Source organism: Galeopterus variegatus, unplaced genomic scaffold (assembly GCF_000696425.1).
Source record: "Galeopterus variegatus unplaced genomic scaffold, G_variegatus-3.0.2 Scaffold2722, whole genome shotgun sequence".
Taxonomy (NCBI): domain Eukaryota; kingdom Metazoa; phylum Chordata; class Mammalia; order Dermoptera; family Cynocephalidae; genus Galeopterus; species Galeopterus variegatus.
The window spans coordinates 77258-89002 of NW_007728833.1; the positions used below are offsets into that span (position 1 = coordinate 77258).

General features: G+C 37.7%; 1 protein-coding gene across 1 annotated transcript in view; it reads left to right on the plus strand.

The window, feature by feature from the left end:
- The window catches only part of LOC103598729 (ATP-binding cassette sub-family A member 13-like), a gene marked incomplete at its 3' end in the record, with an annotated part of 258136 nt that overhangs the window by 59102 nt on the left and 187289 nt on the right, over positions 1 to 11745 (plus strand). The window contains exon 12 of the mRNA XM_008582776.1: positions 4676 to 4781. Within this exon, the coding sequence (XP_008580998.1) occupies positions 4676 to 4781 (106 nt within the window). The remainder of the gene's footprint in view (positions 1 to 4675; positions 4782 to 11745) is intronic.

Here is an 11745-nt window from a genome sequence, read left to right on the forward strand (position 1 = left end):
TGAAGTTGTTACAACAAGCAAACGGAAAGGACATTCTTGGGGGGGAGGGGAGAGAGGGAGGAGGGAGGGAGGTGTCGGTGATGGGCCATAATAATCATATACATTGTATATTGACAAAAAAAAAATTTAACAAAAAAAAAAAAAAAAGAACCAAGAAAAAAAAAAAAGAAAAAAAAAAAGCAGTCACTTTGGGAAATCTTCAAGAACACAGCATGTGTCACATTTTGGCCAAAGGTCGAAATTCTCACTCAGCTGTACTATATGATCGTTGTCTTATGGAAGTTTGGTCAGCTTCATACATTTTTCTAGCACCTAAGCCAAAAGGCACCTTGTAGTGACCGTCTCCAGGATATAGTCCATCAAATTGACACTTTAAGTATAGATCATGTCTGGGGTCTAACACTACTTGACAATGCCCTTTTAAACAGAGAACACAAAGGGATGGGAAATAGCACTCCAGTCTGAGGGATTGATAGCACAATCAATGTTGAGATGACACCAGGCCATCATAAATGCTTAGACCCTGCAGCTCTTTTAAATTGAGAAGACATAAGTCCCCAAATGAAGACATAAGTCCCCAAACTATTGAATTTACTTTTCCTTGAAAAGAAAGAGCAGAAATGCCATAGGCATTTTATTTAAAGCCATAGTTTTGTTAAATTAGAAATTTTTGTACTAGTTAGTGTCCTTGAGATTTAATTTCATCATTTCCTTTTTATTCATTTTGTGTGATGAATTTAGTTAAGAATTATTATGAGTAGTTTAACCAGTTTGATTGTCTTTTGACTTGTAAAGGCTGAGCTAATCCCAGTGAAACTGAAAACATTACATAAGATTGAAAACAATATTCTAGTCCTTTTATATAAAAGTGGCAAGGTGTGGGTCTTATTTGGTCCATTTGAATTGGCCTATGACTTCTATTAGTTAGAAGTAATAGAAAAAACACCAAAAGAAGAGAAAGATGTGTATATACACAATGTATTTTCATATTATACACACAAATGCAATACTCTTCTTAAACTATGGAAAAGGTAGCTGGGATGTTAGATGTTTAGCCTTCATTTAAATAACTTCCTATGTAGTTGCTCAAGCTTTCCTTATATCTCTTTTGAAAGGGTGTTCACATGTGTTGATCAGGCCCTTCATAATCTATAATACAAATTTTTTTTGCAGCATTTTGAATCTCCTCATAGTTTTCTAAATGAAACAAAGCATAAGTTTTTCTGTTTAGGTTATCTAAAAAATATTGTGAATATTTGGCCTTTAAGTACAGATATTGATTTATGCTAGAAAATATGTGTTAGATAATAAAGAATATATTAAAAGTATAATGTAGAACTTCCATTTCCCAAACTCAATGAAAAGTTAGTAACCTTCTTATAATTTTTTTTTTTTTCTTAGAGACCTGGGTAATGTTCTATTCTGCATGTTAGGATTCCATGAGACACTTGCCAAAGGGCGTTTTACAATTGCTGTCTACCTGCTTCCATTTAGCATGAGAATTACAGCCTGAAATAACAAGGGTAAAGTCTACCATTAAGGTCGCTAACTTCTGACTACAGTGATCCATGTTACATTGCTTTTGAAAAATGTGGCATTTATTGGCCCTTCCTGTTCGTGAGCTACTTTGACATTTTCTCATATTCTCAGTGACTCCTGGACAGTGTGTCTGCAGTTAAGGTGAGCTGACACTAGATGGCACTCATAACATTCTTATCATCTTAGACTTGCCTCTCACCTTTTACCTGTGAAATTCAAGAATTCTTGGACAAACTGTAATCTGATACTTAGTGTCTCATCATAATTGATGGTATCCCTCTCTGATCAGTGAGATTACTGAGGGCAAAAACTCTGCCCTTATTCTGTTTCTTCCTGCACATACACATCTCACACACACAAGCACAGACTTTTATGAGAGGGGGGAAAAGAAGGAACATTTAAAAAGGATAGATGAAGATTTTTTTTTTTTCCTTTTTGTCTTTTTTTTGTGACCGGCAACGGATTGCAACCCTCAGTGTCGCGCCCGTACCGGACCGGGACCGGCAACGGGATCGCAACCCTCGGTGTTGCCCCCACACCTTGCTCAGCCAGTGAGCAGGAGCCGGTCTGTATGTGGGATCCGAACCCTCGGCGGGAGCACTGCCGCGCTTCCCAAGCGGCGCACTGTAGCAGTACGCCACCGGGCCGGCCCTAGATGAAGATTTGTTGCCCCCGCACCTTGCTCAGCCAGTGAGCAGGAACCGGTCTGTATGTGGGATCCGAACCCTCGGTGGGAGCGCTGCCGCGCTTCCCAAGCGGCGCACTGTAGCAGTATGCCACCGGGCCGGCCCTAGATGAAGATTTTTATCAAGAATGCATCCTTTGGGGCCGGCCCGGTGGCGCACTGCTACAGTGTACCACTTGGGAGTGTGGCGATGCTCCCGCCGAGGGTTCGGATCCCACATACAGACCGGTTCCCGCTCACTGGCTGAGCGAGGTGCAGGCGCAACACTGAGGGTTGCAATCCGTTGACAGACACGAAAAAAGACAAAAAAAAAAAAAAAAAAAAAAAGAATGCATCCTTTGTTATCAGGATATGCTTTATATAACTCAGGTGACCATTAAATGAAAATTCCATTTAGAATAAGATACAAAGGAAAGTCTTCACTCAATGAATTATTATTGATTCACACTGTTTCTATTGTTTCTAATTTCATTCTGTATAAATGCACTAGGTGAATTACTTATTGTGTTAAGCCTCAGTGCCCTCATCTTAAGTGGGGATGGCACGCAGCACTTATTGGATTGATCTGAGAATTACCTGATGAAACTTATCATGCACATCCCACTACGCTCACTCCTCGTCCTCTGGCCACTCTTAGGAGCAGCTATTGTCAGCTTTCTTTATGGCAGGCATTGTTCTCATCACTTTTATATAAATGCATTACTGCTTGCAACAATCCTATAATATGTGTCCTATTATTACAATTTATCATGCTAGGAAACTAAGTCACAGAGTGGTAGAATAATTTGTCCAAGGTCACACAGCTGGCACCACTCAGAGATGTTGTTATTAATCATTATTATTGTTGTTATCATTTGTAGTAGTAGTGAGGTTTGCAGCTTTTCCTTGGGGTCCTCCTGGGAATCAGCAAAGGGTTATTTTTCAAATGAAGGTAACTACATCTGATCTAATGAAAAGTCCTGACCTTTAACCAGTGCTGAGCAAGCAGATTTTGCTCAGTAGGATTCCTTCCAAACTAATTAGCCACATGCAGGGAGACTGTGTGCCTCTCTGCAGGCTTGCCCGCTCACCTCATGTTTCTTTCTGGTGCCCTCCCCTGTCTTCTCCTGTAGGCAGGAGACTCCTCAGGAACACCTAGAGACAGTCAATGCCTTTTTGCTTAGTTAAGGGACTCACAATGGTGATGCTGTTTATGAAAATCAGAAGCAAAGGAGTGTGCTCAGTGTGAACACGATGAATGTGAGGTACCAACTGGGTGGGCAGTGGGACAGGTCCAACAGGAGTTGCTTGGAGAGGGGCCAAGGCCTGGGACCTGGATCTTTGTGGATGTGAGCAGAGGAGGAAGGGATGGAAGCACATGCATGGATGCTGCTGAAGGAAAAGGTGGCAATGCACCGTGCCTCACTTGGTGCATGGCCCACAGAGGACGGCCAGTAAATTTCGGCGAACTACATGGGTGATAGAAGAGTTACTGCATGCATCCAGATTCTGTGCCTAGCACTGTGCAGCCATCATCTACTGAACATCAGCAACTGCCGTCATCATCCCTGTTTTACAGACCAGGCAGCCAGCACACTGAGTGGTGAAGTCCTGTGCCTGCAGGCACAAAGCTGTCCCAAATGTTGCCAAGGGTGGAGCCTCAGCAATCAGAGGCTCCCACGTTTCAGCCCATAACCACTGTGCTGTGCTGCTGTGGGGCTTAGTCTCTTTTGACTTTTATGTGTGGGACAAATCGTTCCTCTTCTTGTTCTCTGCCCAGTTGTTTACATTAGGAATTCTGTCTCCATTGCTCCATAAATCCTGCCCAGTCTCCAGGTGCAGCTCAGGGTCTTTGAGATCCTCAGCTGACTCCATATCCTTTTGTCTCGGCTCACACTCCTGCTTCTTCACTGTACACTTACTGATTTGGGGTCTAATCTTTGGATTTCAACAAACAGGTTGGACTTCTGCTTTCACCACTAACAAAATAGCAACTTCAAAAAATTAACTGCTTTAGTGCCATGGTATATCCTAGCCCATGGAGAACATACATTCAGTGGGGATTTTTACAGAAGAGATGAGCATCACAAGTTTATTGTCAGCTTCACCTCTGAATTTCTATGGTGCCAGTTCAGTGAGTCACAAACTTGCATTGACGTGGATACACTATGTTACTGCCTGTACCCTCCCTACCTACTGCTGTCTGTGGACCAGCCTCTGCCAGCGCACAAGGGTCCTGAGGGTCATGGTCAGGTTGCACTCATCTTTGCATCCTGTGGGCAGCCTATCTACCAGCTTGCCGAGAACTAGGTGGCCTTAGAGTTATGATTAAATGAATGCTTACATGAAATATGGGGTATGTTTGGTGTATGTGGTCATCATGATCTGGTACAGTAATAGAGGCAAAAAGAAAGAAATGCAATTTGGAAAAGAACATAAAATAATATGCAGCTCTTTTTCATTTTCAAAAAGGTGTTTTTGATGCTTTTGCAAGATTCCAAGAAAAAATCTCACCTTGCCCCGAGGACTGAGTTAGAGCTGCAGAACCACAGGCCTGCAGAACATCTTCCATCCTCCTGTAAGTATAGAGTGGTTTTTGCATTTCTGCTGGAGGATCAATACTGTCATCCCTTAATCAATGCCCCTGGTTTTGAAAGTTGAATACCAAAAGACCAAAGCTTGTGAGGAGCGTGAATGGAGAGTGAGGGGCCTAAGTGAATACAGGTCAGAGGCAGAAAGCTTGGAGTTTTATTCAGGCTTGAAAAGGAGAATGTGTGTTTATGGGACAAGTTTATCTTTCCTTCAGAATCTGACTTTTCTATAAAAAATTTCTTAGTATATTCAATTAGAATAATGAAAACTGTTCATTCTGTTCTTTCTTCACAAACAAACCAATCTCGCCTACATTCATGGTAAGCCTATTGTGTACAGGTACTTTGCTGGTGATAGGCTTACATGGCTTAAGAAATTACCAGATATGGGCCTTGTCTTCACAGAGGCTCTGTCCTTTGGGGACCACAGCATGGTCTAGGCTTGTATGCAGACCTCCCTGCCTAGGCATTACCGATTGGACAGAATCCAGCCATGGTTTCTAGGTGTGATTGCAGCTCAGATTCAGTCCAATTCCTAACACATCGATTAGCAGCAAATCACCAAGGGCTGGGCTCTCAGGACATGGAGGGTAATAAATCTCAAAACCTTCCTTTAGGGACCTTGGGGTATCAGGGACACAGACCCATGGCTGAATAATTATAATTAAATATATTGTAAAGTTTATAAATAGATGTTTGCCGAACTGCATTCTCACCAGCACTGTATGAGTGCTGCAATTGATCTACTTCCTCTTCAGCTTTTGGTATTATTAGAGTTTAAAAAAATATGTATTTCAGTTGTTAAAATAGGTGTATAATGGTTCCTCATTGTGGTTTTAATTTGCATTTCTCTAATGATTATGCTGAGCATATCTTCTTTTTCTTTCCTACAGCTTTATTGAGATGTAATTCATACACTGCACGATTTACTCATTTAAAGTGTACTGTTCAATGGCTCTGAGGTTACTTGGAGCTGTGCATTCATCACCACACTCAATCTTAGATCATCCCATGACTCCAAAAAGAAGCCCTGTGTCACTTTGCCATCCCTCTTCAATACGCTCATCTCTTCCAGCCATAGGCAAGCTTACATACTTCCCGTCTCTATAGATTTGCCTATTCTGGACATTCTATATAAATGGAATCATAACATAGTGGTCCTTTGTAACTATCTTCTTTCACTCAGCATAATGTTTTCGAAGTTTATCCATATTGTAGCGTGTATCAATACATCATTTCTTCTGATTGCCAGATAATATTCCGTTGTGTGGATGTACCACACTGTTTGACCATTCATCAGTTGATGGGCATTTGGGTTGTTTCCAGTTTTTTGCTATAATGAATATGCTGCTATGAACATTTATGTGGATGTATGTTTTCTCTTATGTATACCGTACACACCCATTAAACAACAACTCCCCATTCCTCCCTCTCCCCAGCCCCTGGCAACCACCATTCTACTTTCTGTCTCTATGAACTTGATTACTCTAGGTATGTCATGTAAGTGGAATCATACAGTATTTGTCTTTTTGTGTCTGGGTTATTTCACTCAGCATAATGTCCTCAAAGCTCATCCATTTTGCAGCATGTGTCAGAATTTCCTTTCTTTTTAAGGCTGAATAACATTTGATTGTGGGTATCTACCACATATTGTTTATCCGTTCATCCGCTGATGGACACTTGGGTTGCTTCCACTTTTTGACTATTGTGAATAATGCTGCAAAGAGCATGGGTGCTGTATATTGAATGTCCTCCCAAACTCATTGAAGCTTGACCCCCACTGTGACAGTGTTAGAGGGTGGGGAATCCTATTATGGTAATTAAAAGGCGGGACCTTGAAGAAATGATTAAATTGTGAGGACCTTGCCCTAGTGAATAGATTAATCCATGGATGTTTTAATGGTGGTCATTGGAGTGATTCTGATGGCTTTAAAAGTAGAGCACATGAGAAGCTTTCTCTCTCTGCTCAAGCCATCGGCCCTGTGATACCCTGCAGTGCTGAACAGAGTCACCCCAAACAAGCTCAAACCAAATGTGTTCCCTGGACTTTGGACTTCTCCAGCCTCCAAAACTGTGAGCAATAACTATTACATCTTCATAAATTACCTAGTTTCATGTATTCAGTTATAAGCAGCAGAGATGGACTAATACAAAGAGTATGCAAGTATTTGCTTAAGCCCCTGCTTTCACTTCTTTGGGGCATATAATGAGACTACAATTACTGGATCATATTGTGTGTTTAGTTTTTTGAGGAATTCCCATACAATTTTCCACAGTGGTTGCACCATTTTGCATTCCTACCAGCATAAACAAGGGTTCCAATTTCTCTACATCTGCACTAACACTTGTTAATTTTCTATTTTTTTTTCTTTTTTTGGTTAAGTAATGTTGAGCATCTTTTCATGTGCTTATTGGCTATTAGTATATCTTTGGAGAAATGTCTATTCAAGTGCCTTGTTCCTTTTTGAATGGGGTTGGTTTTTTGTTTGTGTTTGTCATTGAGCTGTATAATTCTTTATATTTTCTATATATCAATCCCATATTAGCTATACAATTTGTGAATATTTTTCCCATGCCATAGATTGCCTTTTTACTGTTTTGGTTGTGTTCTTTCATGCACAGAAGTTTTAATTTTGATGATGTTCAACTTACCTATTGTCTCTTTTGTTGCCTATGCTTATGGTGTCATATCCCCCAAATTACCGCCAACTGCAGTGTTATGAAACTTTACCCCTAAGAATTTACTTCTAAGAATTTTGTAGTTTTAGCTCTTACATTTAGGTGTTTGATCCATTCGAGTTTAATTTTTGTATATGGTGTTTGTTAAGGGTCCAATTTTATTCTTTTACACATGTATATCCAGTTTTTCCAACATCATTTATTGAAATGACTGTCTTTTTTCCACTGAATAATTTTGGCACCCTTGATAAAAATCAACTGACCATATATGTGAAGATTTATGTCTGGCCTCTCTATTCTAGTACACTGGTTTATATGTTTGTCGTTATACCAGTGTCTCACTATTTTGGTTACTATGGCTTTGTAGAAAGTATTAAAACCAGAGAAAGTGTGAATCCTCCAACTTTGTTTCTCTTTTTCAAGATTGTTCTGGCTATTCAGGGTTCCTTGATATTCCATATGAGTTTTAGGTTGGATATTTCTATTTTTGCAATAAATGTCATTGAAAACTTGTTAGACTACATTGATTAATTTAGATAGCTTTGGGTAGCATTGGTATTTTAAAAATATTGTCTCCCATCCCATAAACATAGGATAGTTTTTCACTTATTTTGTCATCTTTCATTTCTTTCAGCAACATTTTGTAGTTTTTAATGTACAAGTTATTTGCCTACATGATTAAGTTTATTCCTAAGTATTTTATTCTTTTTGATGCTATTGTAAATGTAATAATTTTCTAATTTTTTTTTCAGATTTTTCATTGTTAGTGGATACATATGCAGCTGATTTTTGTGTATTGATTTTGTATCCTGAAACTTTGTTGAATTTATTAGTCCTAACAGTTTGTGTGTGTTCTTTAGAGTTTTCTATAATATGATTATTATCACCTATAAAGAGAGATAATTTTACTTCATCCTTTCCAATTTGGATGTCTTTTATTTCTTTTTCTTTTCTGATTACTCTGGCTATGACTTCCAGTACTATCTTGAATAGAAGTGATGAAAGTTCACATCCTTGTCTCATTTCTGATCTTAGAGAAAGCATTTTCAGTCTTTCAATATTGAGTACAATGTTGGTTGTGGATTTTTCATAGATGGTCTTTATTAGCTTGAGGAAGTTTTCTTCTACTCCTAGTTTGTTGAGTGTTTTTATCATGAAATGGTGCTGAGTTTTGTCAGATGCTTTCTCTGCATTGATCGAGATGACTATAAGGTTTTTTTCCACGCTTAATGTGGAGTCTTACATTTATTTTTTCCCCCATATGTTGAACCAACCTTGCATTTCAGAAACAAACCCTCCTTGGTCATGTTGTACAATCCTGTCACTATACTGTTGAATTTGGTTTGCTAGTATTTTGTTGAGGGCTTTTGCATCAGTATTCATAAGGGATATTGGCGTGTAATTTTCTTTTCTTGTAGTTTGGCTGCTTAACTCATTCTGTGAGGATATTGGCGTGTAATTTTCTTTTCTTGTAGTTTGGCTGCTTAACTCATTCTGTGAGGCAATGCTGGCCTCAGAATAAGTTAGAAAGTTTGTCCTCCTCTTCAGTGTTTTTAGAAGAATTAGAGGAAGATTGTTGTTAATTATTTTTTAAATGTTTGGTAGATTACCAGTGAAGTCATTTGGTCCTGGGCTTTTTGTTGTTGTTGTTGTTGGGAGGGTTTTGATTATTGATTGAGTTTTATTACTAATTATAGATCTATTCAGATTTTCTGTTTCTTCATGATTTAATCTTGGAAGGTTATATGTTTTAAGAATTTGTTCATTTCTTCTAGGTTATTAAATTAGTTGGTTTACATTGTAAATAGTAATATCATAATCCTCTTTATTTCTGCAAGATTGATAAGAACATCCCCTCTTACATTTCTGATTTTAACTATTTGAGACTTCTCTCTTGTTTTCCTAGTTAATCTAGCTAAAGTTTTGTCAATTTTGTTGATCTTTTTGAAGAACTGACTCTCAGTTTTATTAATTATAAAATTTTTAAAATTTTCAATTTTATTTATCTCTCCTTTAGTCTTTATTATTTGTGTTAACATTAGGTTTAGTTTTTTCTTCTTTTTCTAGTTTTTAAGGTTTAAAGTTAGGTCGTTTATTTGAGACCTTTCTTTTGTTTAATGTAAACATTTACAGCTATAAATTTTCCTCTTAGCTCTGCTTCCTCTGTACCCCATAAATTTGGTATATTGTGTTTTTATTTTCATTGTCTCAAGATATTTTCTAGGTTTTCTTGTGATTTATTCTCTGCTTCATTTGTTATTTTGACTGCATTTTCAATTTCCACATATTTGTGAAATTTCCCAGTCTTCCTTTAGCTGTTGATTTCTAGTTTCTTTCCACTGTGTTCAGAAAACATACTTCGTATGATTTCAGTCTTTTTAGATTAATTAAGACTGTTTTGTGTGTAACATGTGATCTATCCTCTAGAATGTTCCATATGCACTTGAGAAAAATGTGTATTCTGTTGTTGTTGAGTGAAGTGATATGTATATGTCTGTTACGTACAATTTTCCTATAGTGTTTTTCAGTTCTCTGTATTCGTACAGATCTTCTCTCTGCTCACTCAATCAATTTTTGAAAATGGGGTATGGAAGTTTTCTACNGCTGTCTTTTGTTTACTGTTCTTATTAAATATCTTTTTTCATTCTTTCACTTTTAATCTATATGTGTCCATAGACAGCATGTGTCTCTTGTATCTCTTTTAGACAGTATGTACTTGGATCCTGTTGTTGTTTTTTTCTTTTAATCGATGCTTCCAGTCCATGTCTTTTGATTGAAGAGTTTAGTCCAGTTATAGTTAATTGACTACTGATATGGTAACACTTATTTTGTCATTTTGTTCTTTGTTTTCCATGGGTCTTATAGGGTTTTATTTCTCTTTTCCTCCATTGCTGACTTTCTTGTGTTTATTTTTTACAGTAACACATTTTGATTCTGTTCTTATTTCCTTTTATGTGTACTCTATAGATATTTTATTTATGTTTATCAAGGGAATTGTGTATAAGATCCTAAAGTTGTGATAATCTATCTTAAATTAATAATAACTTAACTCACATACAGAGACTTTATTCATTTACAGCTCTGCCCCACCCTCTTTATATTATCAGTGTTACAAATTACATCTTTATGTGTTGTGTACTTATTAACAGAGATGTATAGTTATTTTTAATGTATTTGGCTTTTAAATCCTGTAGAAAAAAAAGTGGAGTACAAAGTAAATTTACAATAATACTGATTTTTATGTTTGTTCATATATTTACCTTTACCGGAGAACTTTTTATTTTGATATGTTTTTGAGTTATTGTCTACCATTCTTTAATTTCAACTTGAAAAACTCCCCTTAGCATTTCTTGTAGGGCAGGTCTACTGATAATATTCTTGCTCAGCTTTTGTTTGTCTGGAAATGTCTAATTTTTCCTTTGTTTTTGAAGTACATTTATGCTAGATATAAAATATCAGCTGATAGACTTTTTTCTTTCATCACTTTAAATAATTGTCCACTGCCTCTCATGTGCAGGATTTCTACTTAGATAACTGCTGATAGTCATATTCGGGGTCCTTTGTATGTGAAGAGTCAGTCCACTCTTGTTACTTTCAAGATTCTTTTTGCTTTTGAGAGTTTGTTTATAATGTTTCATGGTGTGAGTATATGGGTTTCTTCTACTTGGTGATGGTTGAGCTGCTTGTGTTTTTATATCCATACGTTTCCTCAAATCTGGGAAATTTTCTGCCCCTTTCTTTCTCTCTTCTCCTTCTAGAAATCTCCTAAGGTATATATTGATCCACTTGAAATTGTCCTGTAAGTCTCTTGGGCCCTGTCCATTTTTCATTCTTTTTTCATTTTGCCCCTCAGACCCAGTAATTTCAAGTGGATGTCTTCTCAGAATTTTGAAACCAATTTGCACTCTGTTCTTTCTGCCCCAAAGGAGGGATCCAGGAATTGGGCCATTTCCTCAGGACCCCACCAGGAAGGGAAATGGTTAAGGCAAGGTCACAAGTAAAAACACCACATTTCCTGCCATTTTGAATATTTTTTGTTTGTTTGTTTAGTTTTTGTTTTTAGGCTAGGAGTTTTCTTGGTCACTGCTGATCTGTGACTAATTTCCAGATGTCCTATTTTAGTCTGTAGTAGTTTGTTTGGTGTTGCCATGAGGGAACAAGGGCATGGAGTTCCTAATCCACCATCTTGCTGATGTCACTCTATCCTCTTCATCTTTTTTTTTTTTTGTCTTTTTGTCTTTTTCCGTGTCCGGCAACGGATCGCAACCCTCA